General features: G+C 55.9%; 1 protein-coding gene and 2 long non-coding RNA genes across 4 annotated transcripts in view; 2 read left to right on the plus strand and 1 right to left on the minus strand.

Moving 5' to 3' along the window:
- On the minus strand, positions 1–14,566 carry BAK1 (BCL2 antagonist/killer 1). 2 transcript variants are annotated; one of them, XM_075776218.1, is made up of 5 exons: positions 14,453–14,566; positions 8,175–8,302; positions 7,882–8,025; positions 5,595–5,775; positions 1–5,402 (listed from the first exon to the last, which is right to left on the minus strand). In XM_075776218.1, the coding sequence occupies exons 1-5, from the start codon at positions 14,483–14,485 to the stop codon at positions 5,298–5,300; spliced, it is 591 nt and encodes a 196-aa protein (XP_075632333.1). In that variant the 5' UTR covers positions 14,486–14,566; the 3' UTR covers positions 1–5,297. The 2 variants fall into 2 exon arrangements, with proteins under 2 accessions (XP_075632333.1, XP_075632332.1); XM_075776217.1 differs by having other exon boundaries at positions 8,167–8,302.
- On the plus strand, positions 5,846–10,774 carry LOC142605217 (uncharacterized). Its single transcript, XR_012838945.1, has 3 exons — positions 5,846–6,849; positions 7,840–8,078; positions 10,416–10,774. It is a non-coding gene; the product is annotated as an uncharacterized LOC142605217 (long non-coding RNA).
- Positions 14,502–22,371, plus strand: part of LOC142605216 (uncharacterized) — a 14,644-nt gene continuing 6,774 nt past the window's right edge. Inside the window, exons 1-2 of the long non-coding RNA XR_012838944.1 lie at positions 14,502–14,594; positions 17,559–17,926. This is a non-coding gene — a long non-coding RNA (uncharacterized LOC142605216). The remainder of the gene's footprint in view (positions 14,595–17,558; positions 17,927–22,371) is intronic.

Below are 22,371 nucleotides of genomic sequence, written 5' to 3' on the forward strand. Positions count from 1 at the left end.
TTGCACTGCATGTACCATTTTTATTTTCACACACACGCATATATATATATATATTACATCATTTTAAAAACAGAGTATTTGTGAAAGAAATGTTTTTTTCAGGTAAAAGCAACCCACCATGTTCCACACAACCCCTTTTTCTGCCATTTTAAAGATGACCTGCACTGGGGAAAAGCTGAGCTCGTTCCCCATCTCCCTACTGCTATTGGGACAATGTGTGGTCTTCCTCTCCTCCTCCCCCTGGAAAAGAAAGGTGTTTACCAGTGCCTCCCCCCCAGAGTCAGTGCAAAGCATGTTGTATTGCTCCATCATACACCCCGTCCCCGTCCGGCAGTGCTGGGAGAGACCTGGGGCTTCCTGGAGGGGTGGGAGAAGGTGCTGGGGAAGGAGCTGTGGTGATACTGGGAAAAAGGCAAGGAAGAACCAGAATTAATACAGTGTGATTTCAAGTATATGTGTAAAACCCATCACACAGAGCTTCACGGAAGGCTGTCACCAGTCCTGACCACAGAGACTGGTCTCTCCTGCCAGCCTGAACCGTGCGGCACCCGGCGTTTGGCAGGGACGGCTCGAGGTTTGGCTTGCAGTGGGAGGAATGAGAGGTGGTTCTGAGAAGCAAAATAATAGCTCGGGCAGATTCCTCCATCCAGAAGGAAAGAGCCGGGAGAGGGTGGGAGTAACAAATGCTCTCAGATAGGCTCAGTAAATGAGATCCTTCAGTCTCTCACCCCTTTGCTATGTGCCCATTAAAACCTTCTGAATGAAATTCTTCTGCCCACCCTCCCGAACACAGATGGTTCTGCTTGAACCGAAAGTTTTGTGTCTGACGACTCCCTGGGCTATGTTCCATTAACACCTCTCCTGGGGTAGCCTCTTGCACAAAGAAATCCTCACCAAATGCACCTTTTCCTTCCCGCACCCCTGGTATGTAGGGAGCCGGCAGAGAGAGGCACAAGGCACCACGGTGCAGAGCTCGGGGCCCCCAGCGAGGCTGCGATCGGCTGCCCTCACTTGCGTCCACGTACGGTTCCTCCAGCCCTGGGGACTGGCACGGCTGCCTGGACAGCCTGCACCCCTCTTTGCTACCTCTGGGGTGCAGCTCAGCCCTCGCTGGGCACTGCGCTGCTGAAGCCATCCCATCTGATCCTGGGGCTGGGTGGAGAAGGGAAATGGGTCTCTGGTGCTAGAGAAACGGCACGCTTGCTCAGCAGTTCTCCACCAAACCCTGCAATGATTTAGAACTTGAGTGGGGGTAAGACTTTCCTTCCAGCCCAAATGATTCAGTGAACAATCCTCTCCTTGTGAACAGCCATGGCAGAGCCTTCTCCTCATCTTCTGCCTTCATTTTCCAGTTGAGGGCTTCCCACCCCTGTTTCCCTGGCTCACCAGGACAAGAAGCCGAAGCCCTGGGTGCAGTCATCCCCCGGAGCACCACAGCGGCTGGGAAGGGGGCAGCAGGGAGAGCCTGCTGCTCCGTGCATCGGGTGGGCTTGCTTTCGTACAAGGTACAACGTGTGACTGCATTGGGGGTTAATCAAAGTTTACACTGATAAAAAATATTGTAGTTGATCAGGGCTCCGTCCCTGCAGAATAAAACTGGCTGATTCAGCCCTGTGAGGGAAGTTTGGGCTATTCTAAGAATGTAGTTTAATCTGGAGCTGTTGCTTCTATAGCAGAGATTAGTTTTTCTGTAAAAATGGCTCCTGGCACTGCCAGTCCCAGAGCAAAACCCTTCTGCATAGTCGCGGTGGCCTGTGGCACCTTGTCCAGGCCCCCTGCCCAAACTCTGCCGAGTGGGGCTTCGAGGTAGATACCCGCTGCGGCTCTCTAGAGAGGGTCACCAACCCTACAAAGAGCATCAGCTTCTCACCTTGGTCTGCTTTGATACCAGCAAACCCACCCCTGCCGTAGCCCGCTCCTGCCCCCCAAATCGCTCCGCGCTTTCCCCAACAGCAGCGCGATGCGAGCCAGCGACGCCTGCCTTCGCTGTGGGTCTGAGCACGGCTCTGGGTGTGCAAACCACAGCTGAGGGATACCGAGGGCTCCTGGACAAAGAGGGGACCTGGAAGGGGGTTCCCCCCTCCCTGGGAGCTCGGCCCCTCTCTGCCCTCGGAGCCAGCACCCAGGTGGCTGTGCCTGCGATGCTGTTGCCATCCAGTGACAGGACACAGTACTACAGACCAGTTGCCCATTCACAGTCCCAGTTCAAGGGTTTTTTTCCACTCGGTAACCAGTGTCAGGAAGGCTAGGAGAGGTGAGAGCAGAGTGAGACCGTACGCTGATATCCTGAGACAATCCTTCCCGCAAATCCCCTGAGAAAACGGATAAAACGGAAACTTTCCTATGCTACAGCACCTATTTTAAAAGTTCCCTTCTCTGTCCTGGTATCACAGACTTTACCACGGCTTGATCGTCTACCATAAAGCTGAAAAACGTTCTTCATTTAAATTCTGCTGGCCTTACAGCTGAATTTCCTTTGCAAGGTGAAACACCTTATCTGGAAGATGAGAATAAATTACGAGCAGCATGGTTTTTTGTATAAGCAAAAGTTCTCTCCAAACTGTTAGAGTTCTGGGAGTGTGTCGGTGAAGTAGTGAATAAAAGCTGATGTACTGTTTTCTTTCCAAGGTCCTCTGAAAAAGTCCTGCTAGACACACGACCAAACCAGACAACTAGCCTAGGGGACAGTGACATGTCAATAATGTGGCTGATTAAGAGAAGAGGAAAATAACAATTAGTAGTTCATTTTCATCGTGGCAAAAAGGCTCCATCTGGTGGTGTTTTCACCCAGAAAAGAAGGTAAGGTGTGGGGATGGGAAACTGCAGATGATACTAAGTCAGTTAGACCGGTTCACGCCAGAGAAGAGTCCCGAGATCTCGAGGAAATCGCAAGATCTGCTCAAGACCGGTGAACAGGTGGCAGGATGGTCAATGAAGTTGTGTGCGGATAAATGCAAAGAAACGCACTTGCAGGGGGACGAACGAGCTAGGTGGGCGTTCAGCTGCTCGACGCGAGTCAGCACAGCTGCAAAACCCGAGCATGGGCAATCCCCTGGAGATTTGTGCTGCTCAGCACAGATAAATAAAGCAACCAAAACAGAGATATATAGAAGAGGAATATTATAGCAAATATTTTAATGTATTTCTATTAAGCACAGTCCAGGGCACTCCACCAGGGAAAGGGATACTGCAGAAACGGTCAGGGTCAAAATGATAAGCACAGAAAGACCCTGATATGGAAACAGGCTGAAAAGTTTGCTTGTCTTCTGTTAAAAGAAGCAGGAACATGAGGGACGTAAGTGTTATAAAATGATGGCTGGTCCTGCTAAGCCCCTGCAGCCGCAAGGAGAAAGGATATAAGGTATCCTGTGTCTGTGCTTGGACAGGACCTGTAGTAACAAGCTCGAACTGCAACAAGGGATAGCATCGAGGCAAAAACCTCTATCTGAAGGTAAGGATTAAGGTAGGAATCAGTGATACGGGGTGGCAATACTGGAGGGGTTTAAAAACAGGTCAGAGAGCTGTCTGTCAGGAACGCCTTTGTTACAGCGGGGCAGACGAGCTGCTCTCCAGATCTCCCCGACCCCCTCGGGCTCTCACGGTGGTCGCTGCAGAAGGTGACACGGGGCAGGGCTGCAGGCGAGCCGCGCTCTGCCCCGGTTTGGCGATCCCCGTGCCGCAGGGGTGAGTCAGAGCACTGTCAGCTGTGGTCACCCAGCCCGTTTTTGCTTTTTACCAGGCAAGTTCCTTGCTCCAGCCATCGTGGACAGACCCCAGAGGGCAGGAGGGCTCAGCCCCCTTAGGGCTACGATACTGCCACTCCCGTTGTCTCGGGCTCCAGCCCAGAAGGGCTCTGTCTGCATTAGGAGAGGAGCCCAGACACAGGACCACTGCTCATTTCCTACCTCCGAGGTCCCTCTGGCTCCCTCCTCCAGCTGGCTGACCTGCTCTAGGACATGGGTGATGCTGGAATAGGGTGAGTTTGGCTCAGACAGGGCCAGTCACAGTTTCAAGCCTTACAGAGTCACCTGGAGTAAAAAGAACACAGCTAAACCACGCAGTCCACACTGGGACTCTCCCCCTATTTCGCAAAAGTCTGAAAGATTTGGGATGGGAGAGCGGAGCCTGCTTCCCTCCCTCCCCCAAAAGTCACGCCCAAGCATTAGTGAGGACCCGAACGAGGTTAAGTCACTTCCCAAAGACACGGTGCCCAGAAGAGACTGGGCTCTGCTGTCCGGGCAGCTACAAAACACTGCAGGCTTAACCAGGGCATGCCTGCACCATCCTGCCCGGCTGAGCTCAGAAGGCGCAGAGCTGAAGCAGGGATGGGATGCAACTCCAGTACCTCCCACTGAGAGCAACGGAGACCAAGTGGTCACAACTGGGCTGCTCGTTTGCGAGCATCCTACTGAATGGAAACCCCCAGTGGAACTGGAGGGAGGGCAGGCAGGCAGGCAGGCTGCCCACACCGACCATTAGGCACCCCACAGCTTTTTAGTGTTTGGAAACCTGCTGGTGTTTCCAAGGTCTGCTGGTGTGCTGCCTTTGAGCTCGCAGGGGGCTGGGAGGCTGCACCCCAGCACCTGCCTCGGCCATGGGAGAGCTGCAGGTCTCCAGGTTCAGGCTGCGGCAGCGCAAACCTGCCTGCCAGCGCTGCCAGATGTTGCTGTGGATCGTCAGAGGACAGGCAGTCAGCGTGTTTCTTTAGAAAGGGGTAGGGATGCTTGTTAAAAGGAAAGAGAAGGCTCAAGTACTTGTGGTCGGGAATGGGGGGAAGGTGAAAGCGAGCCCCGCACGGGCTGAGGCTGGCTTGCCCCTCCAGTGACTCACAGACAGCAACAGGCAGGCATGGTCTGGGCTAGAGCCGTTAGCAACCGGGGAGCTCTGCACCTGCCCCAAGGGGTGCACAAGACCCATGTGCTCACACACACACACACACAGACACACGCACGCATTATTACAACAGCACATTTGTTCCCCCGGACTCTCGACTCCAGAGGAGCCTGTTCTGCCCCACTGCTGCGCGCTCGGAGTGTCACGGCGATGCTCTGTGCTCAGCAGCTAAGTGAGGCTTAAAACAAAGAACAAAGATGAACCTTCCCCCCGCCATTGCTTCTCTCCATAGCTCCCGCATCGATGGCAGAGACCTTGGGCCCTGTGGTGGGAGGGTCACAGGTCCAAGCTGCTCCCTCTCTCGGAGGTTCCTTGAATCCCCCCTCTCTTGGGAGACGTCAATGCAGAGCAGAGATTCAAGAGAGAGCTTGGCCGGACCCCCCCAGCCTCTGCCCCCACGTCAGTCAGGGCCTGAAGAAGCGTCGTACCACTAAATGCCCCACCATGACCAGGGCCACCACCACCAGCATGTACTTCATGTAAACATTGTCCAGATCGAGCGCAGCCACCTAACGGGAAACAGAGAATAACCAGAGCACGTTAGATCTGCCTGGGCCAGCTCGCTGCTCTGCCTGCTCCCGGGTGACCCCGCCAGCCTCAGCACCGCCATAGTCCCTGGCTGCACCTTCCACCGGCCGGAGCACAGCTGCCTCCCCTCGCCCCCGACCCCCCCGGCCAGCCCCGCGCTCCCGCAGGCTCACCCATCCTCCCTGCTGGGCGATCCACTGGGCGATGCGGTTCCGGAGCATGAACTCCGCGACGTAGTGGGCGATCCGGCGGAAGAAGCCTGGCATGCCGTGCTGGCAGACATGGATGGCCATGTGGTACCCGAAGCCCAGCAGCGCAATCACCCGGCCCCAGTTAATGCCGCTCTCGAACAAGCTGAAACGAAGCCGACGGTCTGGTTACGTCAGTGCCATGGCTCAGACGTCCCTGCTCTCTGCATCCCTGCGTTGCCCTGGCCACGGGCTCTCGAGCAGTGCCGGTTGCAGAGCAGGGATGGGGATGCTGCACTAGTCCTCGAGGCGCACCCCAGCCGCACAGACAACGTAGTGATTTCGTGGCTAAAAGTGACACGCGGCCGCCAATAACCAGATGCACTTCCAGAGCAGAACAAACGCGGTCTTGGTCACAACTGCTGTTTGCCTCAGCCAGGTGCGTTAGGGATGTCCTAGGGAAAAGGAGTTTCCAAATCCCGTCTACACAACTACAGGCTCTGAACTGCCGGAGGGGAAGCTTTGGGGTGGCTGTGGTTGACCTGCCACCTTCCTGCCCGGCCTGCCTTGCCCTCAGGTCTCCACCCGAACGCAGGGTGTTCACGTGTTGTCATGGGCAGGGTATGAAACGAGGGAAGCTGGAACCGGGGGTGGTTTAAGCCGTCAGGCTGTAGGCTGCAGCGAGCTCAGTAGCTGCTACACGCAGGAGCAGGAACGACCACCCACCTGTCCCCAAGCATCCCTCGCTTGTGCCTGGAGGTAAGGCAGTTTACATATATCTAAGGACAAAGCAGGTTAGAACGGGATTTCCCCTTTTCCTGCATAGAAAAACCCCTCTTGACCAAACCCTGATCTGATCTTGCCTTACACTGACACTCCCAAGGGCTGGGGGGCGGCTCCGAAATGTGCCTGCTCGATGCCTACTGCTCCCGATCCAGGGTTTGGGCACAAACTGCATCACTGTGGGCACGTTTGGCACTGATTTATCTAGACCGGGTTTTGAAGGTGTTTTTCCTGGTTTCCAGCAAGACAAGCAAGAAGGGAAAAAAAGGACAAAAAAAGTTTTACAAGAGTAGACTCAGCCCCTGTGTTTTTAATCTCGTGCCCTGTTCCTGGCGGTCCCTGACTGCACAGCCGAAGGGAACTGTCTTCTCTGCAGAGCCTTGGCCTGGAGCTGCCACCGTGCCGGCCGCAGAGGGAGAGGGAAGTTGGAGCCCGGGAAGGAACAACAGCAGAACAGGTAGCACAAAGAGAGGGACAGAGGTTAATTTACCTGTTTGCGGTGCGTTAACCGCCTCAGGCTGGCAAAGCGGTGAAAACAGCGCAGCATGGCTTCCCAAGGACAGGGGAGCAGGAAAAGGACAGAAGAGAGCAGTTAGACAACAAACACCGAGCGGAGGGTGCACGGGGACGCGGCTGCGCCGGAGCCAGGCGCGCTCGGAGGAGCGACGGGAGCCTGGGACCTGGAAACCCAGAGACCCCGGCTTCTCTCCTGGCTCTGCCAGAGGTCTTCTGCATGACCCTGGGCAAATCATTTAACGTGCATAGCATCTCGCTTTCCCCACAGACAGAGAGGGGTGAGGACTGAACCCCCTGACGGCCACCTCGATCCAAGCCTGTACCTCAGGCCGTCAGGGCAATGAGTTGTCCGGATATTTGCCTTTGCTCTTCACCCTGTTGCTGTGCTTGGAGTGGGAGGGCTGGGCGCGCATCGCCTGCACGAGGTGGCTGCGGGTCTCCAGAGCATCCCGCATCCAGAGTTGGTCTGATCCTGTTCCTTGTGGGCCACACCAAGGGCAGCGAGTTCCTGCCCCTCCCCGCAGCCCGCAGCTGTGTTTGCTTTGTGCCTCCCGACCCATCGGGACTTCCCAGCTACCAAGCAAGCGGCAGCGGGACCGGCAGCAGGGTCGTACCCCTGAACGGGACCTGGGACATTTGCACGGGCCACGCTTCCCAGGCACGTCCCCCAGACTTTCTGAGCGCGGTCAGCTTGTGCAAGGACTGAGATGATTGTCACCTGAAGACTGTCCAGACAGTGTGCAGGAGCAAGAGCAGACAGGCAGAAAACACAGGAACCATCACGATGAGCTTGCTGGAAGCTCAACCCAGAGACAGTGGGTGAAGCTTGACCGGACAGGGTCTGTGTGCCGGGGCTGCTCCGGGGCGGGGGCCAGGGCTTCGCCGACTGCAGTGCACCCTGCCTGACCTTTCCTTCCCTGTTCTCCTCCAGGAGAAGGCATCCTGCCCACGCCGAGGGTGCCGGTGGCCTTACCTGGAGGCTATCCTGGTGAAGTACTCGTAGGCATTATCCTTGGTGGGCTGCAAGGATTTCAGCATGTAGCGAAACTCCGCGTCGTACCGCTCGTTAATGTCGTCACCGATGATGGCCAGGCGCCTTCCCACCAGGCTCCCGGTGCTGCCCAGAGGGAAGACGGCATTATGGATGGGTCTGCCGTCCCAGCAAGACCAGTAAGCAGGACCAAGGGATGGGTCTGTAATGGAGCCTGGCTTGGGATGGGGTTGAGGGACGTGCACGTGGTTGGTATCAGAGTTTTACCTGCCCACCTCCTGCTGGATCTCCTCAATCTCTGCGTCCATGGGCACTTCCTCCCCTCTCTCCTCTCTCTCCTGTTGGTAGCGGTAGAAGGCATAGCTCCGAAACACCTCCTCCGTCTCCTCTGCCACCTGGTCTTCTGCGAGAGACAAGAGGAAGAAAAGTCAAGGGAGAAGATTGTCTCCCCGCTTTCCCAAGTTGGACAGAGACCGTTCCCTCATTTTCAGCCTAAATTTGTGCTGTTTGTATTAACACTGGCCTTTCGCAGTAAAACAAAAAGAATCCAATGTAAATTAGTTCTCAGAGAACTAATTTTGAAGCCAGTGTTCGTTCTTAGGTGCAGAGGCCCACCTTTGGAACCTCTTGTTGGCAAGAGACAGGTACAGGACTGTCACAACGCAAACCAGATGTTCAAGTGCTTGTGCTTGGCAGCTCCCTTACCTCTTGATAAGGGCACTGCTCAGCACAAATGAGTTCAGGAATCTCAGATCCAAACCCAAAGTGGAGGCAAAGCTCCAGCTAGCGCTGCCCATCAACCCTCAGCGAGCAATCTTGTTTTTCATTGTCCCCAACGATCGTGCCCTTGCGTGGCATCAGCAATGATGTGGCGAGCAAAAGTTAAATTGGTCATTTTAGTGTAATTCCTTGCTGATTCAATCACACATCACTGGTCTCACACACACCCATCAGCCCGGCAGCGGCAGAGCCAGGGCAGGGTTTGCAACTTCTGCACGGGCTGCTGACAGGAACAGAAAGGAGAAGAGCTTTTGAATAACTCATAAACCGTAACCCAGACTGGTGACTCCCCATCCTGCGCTTGAAAGCGGATAAACAGCCAGGTGATAAGCTTGAACTGAATGCCTGCTCCAGCACACCCATTGCCACTGCGTGAGAGCAGACACCCAAATCCCCTGCTTTGCTAGCAAACACCCGTGGGAGCAATAAGCCCATTGCACAGCGAGCAGCCGGGCAGGGGACGAGCCGGGGCTACTGCGGCGGTGAGCTGAGGCTGGGTTTGGGTGCCACGGCTTCCTTCCTCATAAACAAGCAGGGCTCGGCATGCCAGGTACTCAGGGTTCAGCGGGGGAATGCACCCATGCAGTACCGTCACCCGGCCCCGACAGCGCGCGAAAACCGACCCGGCTCCGCGTGAGCAGGAAATGAGTCAGAAACAACCGGCGTACGCTTGTCTGCAAATGGCTCGAGCTCGAGATCTGCACACGTGTCCCCCATCCCCACGCTGCTCGGGGAACAGCAAGGGTCTGGACACGGCCGGGACCTGCCCCCTCCGGAGCAGGGAGCCCCCGGCGAGGCGTTTCAGTCCCCCAGGTATCATGGTGACTGATACCTTATCACACGCCTTGCATTGCTCCTGGGGAAAGTACCCGGCCTGTCACGGGATGTCCTTGATTAGAGCTCGGTTTCGGCTGGCTCGAGAAGCAATCTGGGCTAGAGCACAGGTTCCCAGGCGGCCGGCAGCCCAGCTAAGCCACCCTGCAGGGCTCGGGGGGCAGCTGGCCCTAAGGTCCCGGTTACACAGCTCTTCCCGGTTTCTTTTCTAAGATGCAAAATTTGTAGCGGGTAGAAATGGTACGGACGGGTCAGAGCCCTGCTGCTTTGACAGGGTATCACCATTCAGCGTGGAGATTCTCAGACATTAAACGAGGTGCAAAGCCCAGGCAAATGAGCTACCTGGGGGGACGTCAGAAGTGCAGGACCCTGCAGACCCGCGGCTTTAGGTGATCGTCCTGCAAGGCTTGCTGGTGACACGCAGCAGATCGGCACATCTCCACCATCAACTCTGTCTAGCAGCAGTGCAGCTCACTGCAGCCAACCCAGCTAAAATCCTCTCCCAGCATCCCAGTATATCCACCCGCCAGACTGGCCATGCAGTTCTCTGGCCACTGGAATTTCCAATGCAGAAATGCTCCTCCCTGAGCAATATCGCAGAGCTGGGATGTGAGGACCTGGTTTCGCAGATACTGGCAACACTGTTCCGTAAAACCCTGTCTCCAAGTCTCCAAAACATGCCGTGCCACTCATCGCAGAGTTTTTCCGCCTGGTCGCATCTACATGGCCCACATGCGGCTCTGGGGAGATGGGCCCAGCCCCGGATGGGGTGTGGGGAAGGGAGAGGACCTGTTGTGCAGACGCTGGTTACACCAAGTTCAGGTTGGGTAAATAAATAAAGCTGAATGGAAATGACAAGCCCTACTCGCTGTGTTTGCAGGGGACTGTTTTTTGTTTTGCAGGAACGGGTTTATTTGGCGGTAAACAAATCCCACCTCGGAGGAGCCAGCAGAGCCGGTGACCGCTCCGCCGAGAGCCAGAAAACGAAACCGACTGACTCACAGTTTCAGTGAGAGGCAGGGTAAACACGCTGCGAGAACAAAAGAGGAAATAAGCGTACCAAAAATCCCTGGTTTTCATTATCCCAAGCGCTGGTTTTAGTAACACGAGGACAGGAGAACACACATGTTTTTCCCCCAGGTGCTAACCCACAGCATCCACTGGGACCATCTCTGCGTCTCTCCCACTCAAAGGAAGAGGATCTGGATCAAGATTTGCCTTGTGGACTCCCCGTACCAGCAGCAGAGAGGGAGAGAGTGCTTTGGAGCTCCTCTGGGATCTTCGGGCTCCACGTGGGATCACCGGGGCCGTGTCAGGGGGCTCACGACCTGCTGTGAACCCCCACACTGCAAGGGAGGACCTGCTCTGCTTCTGCTTCACGGAGCAGCGACCGTCGTCCTCGGTCCCAGCACACTCTCGGCATCCAGACCAGACCTGCCCCAACAACAGCCTCTTGCCTGGATCCACACCACAGACAACACTGGCCGGACCCCAGCCAGTCTCAAACTTGCAACATCTGCATTTCTGTGCAAGATCCCGTGGCAGCATCCCTTTCCAGCTCCGGAGACAGGCAGTACCTACGCTGAGAGGTGCATCTGTTCGCACAGAGGGAGAAACAGCCTGGAAACAGCAATGGGATCCAAAGCGAGAAGACAGCTCTGGGGAACCAAGATTTCTGCCTCCGGGGGAAGCTCAACTCCACCTCATGGCAGTTGCAATTCAAGTGTGGGATGAGCAGCGTTTGCGCTGATGGATGTGGGTTGGCTTCCACCGGGCAAGGCAGCACCTTGTGAAACCTGTCACCTGCCAACAGCACTGCCATCCAGGATCAAAGGCTGATCAACCCGACACTGCATCACGCCGGCATAACCCTGCACAGCTCACACCTAGAGCAGAGCTTCCAGAGAGGTAAATGGACAACTGCCTTCCCCAGAGGCAACTGCACAGCACAAAGCCCTTCCCCTCGTCCCGCTCTTTAGAACAAGTATCTTCCCACCCAAAAGAGGAGCAATGTTCTCAGACAGCCTCCCTGCAGAGCTAACGGGCAAACACCCTTGGTTTTAAGACAGAAAATCGTGTCGATAAGGGAGATTCCCTGGCCAGATGCTGCACTGGACTCAGGACACCCGCTTTAACTCCTATGCCCAGTGGTGCCCCACCATCACTCCCAGAGGCACGGGCTTGCAGCAGGGGCTGGGGGCTGCAGCAAGGTTTTGCTCTGGTACTTTGCTGCCCAAGCTGAGACCTGTCCCACGTTCGCTAAACTACTGAACTGCTCAGGGAGGCTGGGCCAGTGCTCGGCGGGATGCCCGAGATGGGTGGGTATCTCCCTCTGCCCCATCAAGTTTTTCATAAAAGAAAAACTCCTTTGCAGGCCAGCACAAAGGAGTCACAAGGCAATTCCATAGCAGAGTTATTTCCCAGCACAGCCATCAGAAGGATGACTTGTTTTTCTTTTAAAAGAGGAAACCACATACTGAGGGGAGGTGCAGTTCAATGGGAAGTCCAATACACCGTGTCTGTGCTGGAGATAGGAACTGCATGGGCACCAGACAAGAGAACAGTATGTGTAAATGGTTTTGGTCCCTCTACAGAATGTATGAGAACCCAGGCTTAAACAGGCAGCTCACATTTTTCCTACTCATTTTGTAGGTGGTCTTTGGCAATAAAGACACGGAGATGCTCACAGACGCATGACTAACGTCCCTAAGCAACTATTTATCAGTTCATGACTTGTTTCGCATGCAACGTCAAGTCCAGAGCTAAGATAAACAACCAAGGACCAAACCTCACACCTCTCCAGGTGTGCTACGTGAGTGTTACACACACACACAGACGGATGACAAAGCCCAGGCAATCTGAGGAAGAGAGCAGTTGCCAGTCCAGCACCGCAAACGGTGAGTCAGGGTGGCTGGGCTTTCCAGGCACAACCCTGACGTCCCTGCAGAGACCGGCACCAAAGCTCCCTCCCTTTCCCTAGGTAACAGGTGGATATAGCAATATATCACCTTTGTTAACAAAGCGCTTCGGGATTCTGTGTTTTGGGACTCTTTGGGAATTCAAACCATTCTATGATTCTATGATTCCACTAACGTGGTTCACACAGGAGCTGTGACCACAGAAACAATATTTTCACCCCGTGGGCCAGGCCCTCTGCAGTGGCGGGGGCTGAGCTGCATTTGGCACGGTCACCTGCAAGCGTGAGGACAGCCACGTCCACGGCTTGTCCCACAGATCTCAGACTTGATGTAATTACCCAGACCATTCCGGGAGCTGTGCGCGTGCCCTGGCAGCACGGCTGAACAGGGAGGCACTGCCACCCCCATGTTACAGATGAGACCTGAAGGATGGCAAGGTTAATTTTCTCCTCTTCATCAGTCTGTACTTCAGGAGCTTCATACTCCAAATCCCTAAACCCACCAGAAGTGCAAATTGCCACCCGGACTAGAAGGAAGCAGCAGCATCTTGGCCATGCCCTAAGCAGCAGCTGGCAGAAGAAGGGCTCAGAACGATGCTCAAGCAAACCCTTGAGCAGCAGATAAATCTTCACTCCCTACTGCATCCAAAGATAAACAGAGCAAGCGAGCCCCAGATGAAAGCCAGGCTTAACACCTCTTGATGAAAGCTGCCGCCTTCTGTCCCCTCATCCCATAGCACGCGGTGGTGGAAGCTGCACGGTTCTGCTTCCACCGGAGCCCGCGAGATCTCTGCCTAAGAGGAGTGCAGAGATCCCACCTCCAAATTCCAGACGGACCCCCCTGAGTTTTGGGAAGCAGAGGGATGCCAGTACTGCCAGTAAATGTTTGCAAGCGTACAGGAAGCGTGACTGTAAAACAGTGTGGTTAGAGTTCAGGGCCCGATCCTCTCACTGGTTTTCACATCAGCATCTCATTGGCCTCAACAGGAAATCAGCATACATAAACAACTGCTCTTATTTATTTATTTTCATACCTTGTAGACTTTGGTAAGGGAAGGATAGGGTATTTTTTCTTCCACTGTATTCATGCAGGATCTAGCATGGATGGTCCTCCGAGACGGAGAGGAGTCCAGGCAATACCAGAGTATAAATAACATTATCAGACTAATAAAACAGCTGTGAGCTGGATCTGAGCTCAAACACAGAAACAGTTAGGTATAACTTCTAATCTCCATTAATGACAGAGCTGCGGTGACTCAGCCTTATTTACAAGTCCACCTGCAAAACAGGCTAAGAAGTCACCTGTGTTTAACAGCTTTCTGTGCAGCGGCATTTTACCATTTTGGGATGAAACGGGAGCTGAGGTTTCTCCTGGGTTCCGTTCGGCCCCGTTCCCAGTTTCACCCATTAGTGTGAAACACAATTACACAGTCTGCTGGGCTCGGCACACACGAGAAACGGACTGACCCGCTTCTGAATGTCGGTGACCGTAACTTTTCATCGCTGCGATGCCGGGGCACACCAGAGACCTGACTGCATCCTGCAGCCGACGCAGCAAGACTGAAACCAGCTGCCTGAGACCAGGCGCTGCTCAGCGTGTTTCTGTGTGTCTTTTAAACATCGAGCACCTTTTGCTCTCTCGTGCTTAGGGAAGGGAAAGTAAATGACACCAGGCACCAGTCGTACACCTCGCAGCCAGCCGGGGCGATCTGCCCCGCGCCCCAACGTCTGTGCCCCCCGGCAGGTCCCTGCACACTATTTGCTCTGTGCCTTTCAAGCCCCCCTTGCTGCCCACCACACTACTCCAGTGCCGAGCATCTCCCGAAAGCACTCAACATGTGCTCTCCCAGTTCAGTTCAGTTTTATGGAGCTGATTTGTTATCCCAGTCTTGCAAAGGGCCCTGGAAGTATGAAAAAAACATCTTTTCAAAGAAACACAGCGGGGGGGGGGGGGGGGGAAGAAAAAAGAAAAGAATGGGTTGAAAATGCTTCCTCCCCTGAATATCACAGCAACCTTTTTACCTGAATTGAGCTCTTGCGACAGCCGGCGCCCATTGCTTCCCCGGCGTCCCTGGGCCCTCGGCGGGTCACCGTCGTTCCCTGAGGCCATGGCAGAAAGATGCTTGGGAGTATCAGCTTTACCTGGAGCGAGGAGAGACAGCGAGTGAACCAGGTTTTGGGCAGGCAGCAGGGACACGGGAGCCTCGCAGCCCCTTGCTCCCTCACATACCTCCCAGGCCAGCCTTCGGAAGCCCCTCTGGCTGAGCCAAGAGCTCAGAGGAGCAACACTACCTGCTTTTATCTCTGCCAGAGACCTGGCTCCTCCCTTCCCGGCACACTCGCTCCCTGATTCCTAGCCACACCAAGTCCCTTGGCTAGATTTCTCCTCTCTTCCTGACTTCTGAGTAACGCGTTTACAGGAGGGAAGTCTCCTGTGCCAGCAGAGGGAAGTCGCCCAACTCCCTACTCCACTCCACCACCTCCCCAGCCTTCCTGGAACCCTCCCAGCATCCTCTGACCCGTGCAGCCAGGGCCACGGGCTGCACCGGCTCTTACTCAGCCCAGGCAACAGCAGCATCTGCAGCGGCTGCACGCTGGGATGAAAGCAGAAATCACAACGCAAAGGGCTCTAACGACTCCCCGGCTGCACCCGGAGAACGTGTCTGGGAGCTGAGCCACGGGGCTCCGCTGCTGCCCGAAACGCTGCAAACCGACCTGCAACCACGACGGTTCAAAGTGCGGCAGGAGCAAACCAGCCCGCGACCACAGCGAGCTGCCGTGGCTCCCGCGCGGAGCTGCGGCGCCGGTGCCGATTTCTGCCGGCAAGCACCTCCGACTTGTCTTCACAACTTCTACAGGAGAGGAGGTCTCTGTTTTCCTACATCCAGAGGCTCTAATTCCCCCTGTTCTTTATGTCTTCTGAGCTCCTCTCGGAATAAATGAGAGCCAAGCGCACAGCTCGTACTGCTGAACGTCACAGCTATCCTAAAGCCAGACCTGTGGGTTAGGGCTCATCGCAGCTCCTTTAGCCTTCTGCTCGTCGCGCTCACCTCACCCCTCGGTTTTTGCAGAGAAGGAAGTGTGGCCGCGCAGTTACCGTGAGGGTTAGAGAGATCACTGCAGCTCCTAGCCTGGCGTTTGGCATGTCAGTACATGTTCCCAGGCCAGGCTTCTACAGGGCTAAACCGGTGGGTTTTCTGATTTGCACCAGGTCTAAATTCATGAAGACACATCGACACCCAGAAGTTTAAATTATATCCTGGGCAGACATTTTAAAAAGCGCTGGTTATGGATAAATAACCACCTACGTCAAAATTAGAAGTGCAACACATGGTCCAAGCTTACAACCTCACACTGAAGAGAATGTTCAGAATTAAAAAAAAAATTAGACCAGAAGCAGTAATACGAAGTACAGCCTGCAGTCGAGGTGAGGATGGGGGCCTGGAAATGCAAAGTTTATCAGCCTGGCCTAGAAAGCCATCGTGTATTTGCATAGCTGCACTCGGGGAGCCTGAGCGTAGTGACACACAGATGGAGATGCTGTTTTTTCCTACGCACCTCCGAGGACAGGATTTCCCTTTTCCTCCCCAACCTCAAACATCTCCATCCAAGGAAAAGCTGCAAACGCCATGAGGATCAGCAGTGGGGACCGAGGGTAAAGCTGGGAAGAGAGCTGGCTCCCACTTGCCTAGATCAGCCGAGACCCGGGCTCCAGAGCTGCTCCTCTCCTCGCTCTTCTCTGCTCTGGGACGCGGTGCAGAGAGCTCAGGGAGTGCTGGGAGCGGATGCACGTGCCGCCGTCCCCTCCTCCACAGACACCCACAGCCCCTCCTCGGGCGCTTAGCAAGCCTACAGCTGCATCCCGCCCTGCATAGGAAGGCCTCGGTGCCTTTCAAGGGGAAGCAAGACCAGACTCACCGCAGCTCTCTGGAGTTCGTGGGTAACCGAAGCAGTATGAATTTCTGCCGTAACGCTGCTGTAACCCAAGGCTGTACTGAACCCTGGGTAGGATGTGGACGCATCCAGCCCAAGAGTTCAGCCGCCTCGGGAGCTTTTACAGTTTGGCCTATAGGTGCAACCGGTTGTGTTTCGCATCAACCCACTGCCTCTGACCAGACCTCAGCCACGAGAAACGGGGAACTTCTGCTGCAGACCTGACTGCTCACTATGAAGGATGGCTGGTCGGCGCAGGAGGCCAGTGCCCGAGAAGCAGCTGACTCGTGATTCTTCACGCGTGCTGTCTGCCAAACTCTTAGGAAGCGGCAGGCTGCGACTGTGGCCATCACTTAAGAGGAACTTTCATTTTCAGTTTCCTTCTCAAGATAGTTTCTTGCAGCGCTTTCTTCTCTTGCAACACAGACACTGCAGCCCTTTCGCACGCACACGCATCTGGGACCGGCAGCTATGTCCCCGTCAGCACGCTGCCGGCCCCCAACCTGCTCCCTGGGGAGGACCCTAAACTCCCGCTCCAGCAAAGCGAGTGAACACCCAAGATATCTCACTGCCAGCCTCTGCTGGGGGTCAAAATGCCTCAGCCCAACCTCTCCAGTATCGAGAGTGCTGCCGCCCACATTCCTTCTGCTTCCCAGCCCCTTCGATTTGCCCCTTTGATTTGCCCCGTTCCCCCTGTTTTATGAGAATACCGTGCTGGAGGAGAGCAGGGAGCGGCGTGAAGGAGGACACGACACCCGTACACTTACAGACAGCCCAAGGCTGCAGAAAGTGAAGGCTCTCTGGGACTCGAGACAGGGCTCAACAGAGGGTTTGAGGGAAGCTGCAGGTTACTGGGAACAGTGTCTAATTCTCAACAACTGCTAAAATATTCAGCTCCACCCTGATTTTTTGCTCTTGTAGGAGGCTGCAGAGGGTTAAAAGCTGCAGGCAGCACCCAGGATATGGATTTAGCAACCCCTCCACGATGGCACAGGAGTCATCTTTATAAATGAGCACGTGCCATGCAAAGAATCAGCCTTCCTGAAACCTGCCATTCTTCACTATAAAAACAAAGACCTTTGCCTCAACTGTTTCTCAGTTCACCCTCATCTTCTTTCCTTAAAGGTCTCTGACATATTTCCTGTCTGCTCTCCTGACGTGCTCACCACTTCTCCCAACTCGTCTCCAAAGGAAGGTGCCTGGGTGCAGGGAAGATGGTGGGACTGGCCCAGAGAAGGAGGCAGAATTGCAAACTGCAGGAGGGGAGAGGATCTGCAGGAGCAGCCATAACCCCAATGAACAAGCCTGCTTCTGGGGCTCTGGCCTCAGCCCCCAACAAGTTATGAAGATCCTGTTCCAGGAAATGCGTGGAGCATCCTCTGGGAAGAGCATTGCACAGGCCCTGGGCCCGGGCATGGAAGTGATTCCACCATGTGGCGTGCAGGGCAGCTAACCCTCTCCCTGACAGCGACCCCCCAGGACTCCTGCGCCCTGCTCCCATCCCTGCACGGACAGCGCAGAATCAGCCCCACTCCTCCCAGCCTGGCCTAGAAGAGCAAACAGGTGAGTTCGCCCAGTTCGGTGTTTACCCACCCAGCGTGGCACCAGGGTCCAGCCGGCCCACGAGCCCCAGCAGATGCAGACATTGCAGCCAGGGTTCCCCCACAACCCCGTGCACCCACGTCCCAGAGGTCCCCGGCGCTGCAGGGTGGGAAGCCGTGCAGGCAGCCGTGCAGGCAGCCGCGCAGGCAAGCCTGCAAAGCCACACATGCCATGCTCATGTCTGAGGTCACAGCCCAAAGCGGGGCGAAACGGATGTCACCCCAGTCCTCAGCGTGGCACGACGCATCCCACCGACAGCTCGCACAATCCTGCCCCCCCCGAACCCCTACGCCGAGCGCTGGCACGGGGATGCCGGGTGTGGCTGTCACCGCCGCGGCCTCGCCAGGGGGGAAGAAACCCAGCTGGGGGAAATATTGTTAAAAGAGGCGATATTCCCTCTTTGGGGCAACCCTCAGCCCAGAGCGAGTCCCTTCAGCCCCGGCCCAGCTCCTGCGCACGCTGGAGCGCAGCTTGCTGGAGTACCACCGCGTACTTTAACCTTCTTCACCGGGCGGTGCAGGATGAGGCCCTGCGGCTCTGCCCACCCCTCCCGCCTTGCCGGGCTCCCCCGGAGCTCGCCGGCACCCCGGGGCTCCCGGTGCATCCCTCCCCCGGCTCACGGCAGCCGCGGCACCGCCCGGCCGGGCCCGGCGAATTAAGGATAACCCGTCCCGGGGGAGGCTGGGGGGTCCCCCCCCGCTACTCACCGCGTCCCGGCGGGGACCAGGCGGGCCGGGGTGTCCCGGGGAGCTAACGCATCCCGGCGGGGAGCTGCTCCATCCCCGCCGCCTCCCTTCTTGCCTCCTCCCCGGAGCGCAGCGGCGCGGCGCGGGGAAAGGAAGCGAGCAGGGCCGGGGAGGAGGAGGGAAAAGAAGAGAAAAAAAAAAAAAAAAGAAAGAAAAGAAACCCAACCCCAGACCATAGATGCAGACGCGGAGCCGGACAGGGCTCAGCTCCCTCTAGAGGCACCTTCCCCGGCCGGAGCGTGGGAAAGCGGCTGCGGAGCGGCTCTGTGCAGCGCCGAGCACCGGGGGCGGCGGGGCTCGTCGGGGGGCTCCGGGGGTCGGGGTGAGGCCGGGGCATCGCCTGGCTGCGGGACACCGTGCAGCGCAGGGGGGTTTGCTGGGCGCGGGCTCGGGGGCTGCTGCTGTGCTGGTGCAGCACGGCACATCCCCGCACCCTGCTCGCCACGATTCCCCGGGGGTCTTCGGCTTCTCCGTGGATTCTCCAGTGATTTTCTGACCTTTTTGTTAAGGCTGTGGCAGCTTAGGACGACCGGTTTGCCCTCTGTCAGGTTCCCTGGCAGGCAGGGCCAGGAGCCCCGTGAAAGTCATTATTACAGCATTTCTGGTTTCTGATAAGAAACTTCTGTGTTGATCCACCCGAAAAAACGTCGGTGGTGGCAGAGGTGATTCACAGCAACTGACAGGAAATTGGAAATCCACTGAGATTAGGAAAAATCACAGCGGCTGGCGGAAAGGGCGTGATTCAACCTGGATGCAGGACGGCATCTTCGCTCGAGGTGGCTCTTCGGCTCAGTGAGCTGCCCCAGGGTCCTTGGGAGACTGCCAGGGACTTCGCTGCTGGTGCTAAAAAATGCCAGATAAACCGAGGTTTGGGGCCGTTGTAAACGCCTGACTGCTAATTATCAAACTACCTGTCTGTTCAAAGGTAGGAGCACTGCTCATGCCCTGGGACGACATGCCCTGCGGGATGCTCCTTGCCCCAGAGCCAAACAGAAAGATTCTTGAATTCTTGACTTACTTGGCTGAACTTTGCTGGGGAAAATGGGCCCCTGGGTGCAGAGGGTCCCGCTCTGGCTCCAGAGATGCCCTCTCCCCTGGGAGGTGGGGGCTGCTGTGGATGTGGCCTTGGCAGACCTTTCCAAGGGTGGCAGCTGCTTTGCCACCAGCAAAAAGCAGGTTGTGGAAGGCGAAGCAAAGGACGCCTGCCGTGACGGCAGGGGATGGGGGCCAGCAGAGATGTGCTCTGGTGAGAGATGGCTTTCAGGGAAGTTAGACTCATCATGGAGCAGAGGAAGGTGAGGAATCAACTAGTGGGTACTGTCATCAGCCTGGTAGCGAGGGGTCTGCCTTCCTCCCTGCGTGCACTCACCGAGAAACTCTTGGTCCTGGAGGGAGCTCAAGGTCCCACCACCAACCTTGATTCTGCTCTGAGCCTTGGGGTGAGTTTTGGCGGTGAAGGTAGCGATGGTGGCTGGCCGAGTCTGAGTGTCCCTATCCCTGGGTTATCCCAGTGTCCCTGCTGATCTGTGCTGGTGGTGGCTGTCCTTGTGCGCAGCCAGTGTGGCGGGTGGCCAGGTTTTAAGCTGAATACTGGCACAGCAGGATCTGCTGACTGCTGCAGGATGAATCCTGCACTTCTCTCTGCCATATTACATCAATCTGGGCTGTTTCTGAGTCTCACCACCGTTGCAGATTTAGTATCCCTTAGTATTACCTCATTAGGCGGCAGCATTGGTGAGAACTTTTGCAAAAGCAAATCTCATCTAAAATCCTCCTTCCTTTTTGCAAACCACTTCTCTTCCACCTCAAATACATTGCGTAACACCTCTGTGGCATCGCTGTAGAAAATTGGCTGGGAAAGTGGTACGGGGTGAGCATGAGTTGTGTGGTATTTGTAGCTGCTTCTAATCACACTGAGCAGCAGAAGTTGTGCAAAACAAGCTGTGCAGGAGGATCGGACAACTCCTCTGTGTCCACAGCAAGGAGCTGGTGGGGACTGAGCTGTGGGTGGGCAGCAGAGACTCAAACCATGACGTACCTGCAAATGGCTGCTGGAGGGTGTCAGAGGGGGCAGGTATCAGGCATAAAGGGAAACCAGTTTGAAAGCACCGGCTCTGTTATGGGAATGGCCAATATGGACATCAAGAAATGGTGCTGGCAAGCAAGGATTTAGGAGGTCATTTGATGAGTGGTCTAAATCCTGCTTGTGGCTCTGCTGTGGAGACAGCCCGCCTTGCTATTGCAGTGGGTTTAAGATGTTAAGGCAATAGGGAAGAAATTCCCAGCTGGCTCTGCTATACTGGCTTTGTGATTGCTGATGCTCCTGTGAAATGTTCCCCGCTTCCACCAGCAGCCCCTTTTGCTGGTGTAAATAAAGAGATACATTTGCTGCTGTAAATCAGAGATGCACGGCAGATGCAGAAAAGGACCCTCTGCTTTCAGGATTCACGTGGTGTTTTAGGATGTGGTTTCGCCAATTGGTTGATGTAGTGATGTAGTGCTGCTGCTGGAAGGGGGGCTGCGCTCAGCCATGCGTCCCCAGCCCTCTTGTGCCAGCGAGAGCACGGAGCTGTCATGAAAACACACTTTTTGCCGAGAGGGGGGCTGTGGTCTGTGCTTTGCAGGAACCGTGCCCTGCACTGGCCACCCGAGCGCAGCGATGGCAGAGGAAACGAACAGGAGGATGCAGCTGGAAGGTCTCAGTTTCCACTAGTCATGATGACATGGCAGTTTTAGATGAGTTTTTTTGAGGAAAAAGCCACCACTTGCAGCTAGCAGCTCGTGGGCTAGCTGAGCCGAGGATGAGCAGACACCGGCAGAGCCAGCCAGAAGAAACTCCTCGCGTAGAAGCAAAGCTGAACTCCTACCAGCGTGCCTCTGCGAGGGATACGTTACATCAGCGAGAGCAGCTTTATGGCGGTGTTACTGCAGCTACAGCACGGCTCCGCCGAGCGCAGGAGCACTGCGGGGAAACGATGCCCCTTCCTGAGGCTGTGGTCCCGGGAAAACACGCGGTGGCCCCGTGCCCGAGTGGCCAAGGGAGAAACGGGTCCTTGAGTTTGCTGCTGTTTCGATTCCTGCCATTCTCGCAGGAATGTATCGCATTGCGATGGGCAAATGCAGACGCTGCTTTTAAGAGCCGTTTGCTCTGCTGCTGCCTGCAGGAGTAATTTGAAATCTTTCTCTCTTTGGCCATGGTACTGCGCTGCTGGAGGGTTCTTGCAGGTTTTCGTGAGCCTTTCCCCCTCCTCCCACCCTCCCTTGCTGGTGTGAACTTTCAGGGCTAGGCCAAACTGTGGCAGAGGTGGGAATGCTGCAAGAAGGAGTCGCTGTGGCTAGAAGGGAGGCTTCGCTTTTTGGGGCCCCTCTTCTCCCCCAGCTCTGGGCTGTACCCGGTCTGAATCCCCCTCCCAGCCCTGGGTTGTGTGTCCTTTGCCCCCCTGGGTGACATCTTGCCTCCCCCCCAGCCTTGTTTCAGACCCCTGCCGCTGTCTCGGTGCCGCAGCTCTGAGCTCTGGGCCGTTTGGGGCCGTTTAGATTCAAATCCAGTTCTGAGCCGTTGAGCCACCAGCACTGGCACGGATGGATGCCGCGATGGCCGCCCGGCCTCCCAGCCGCCGCTCCCTGCTCCAGCTCCTCAGGAGTTTCTTTGGGCTCCCA

Source organism: Balearica regulorum, chromosome 25 (assembly GCF_011004875.1).
Source record: "Balearica regulorum gibbericeps isolate bBalReg1 chromosome 25, bBalReg1.pri, whole genome shotgun sequence".
In the NCBI taxonomy this organism is placed as follows: Eukaryota; Metazoa; Chordata; class Aves; order Gruiformes; family Gruidae; genus Balearica; species Balearica regulorum.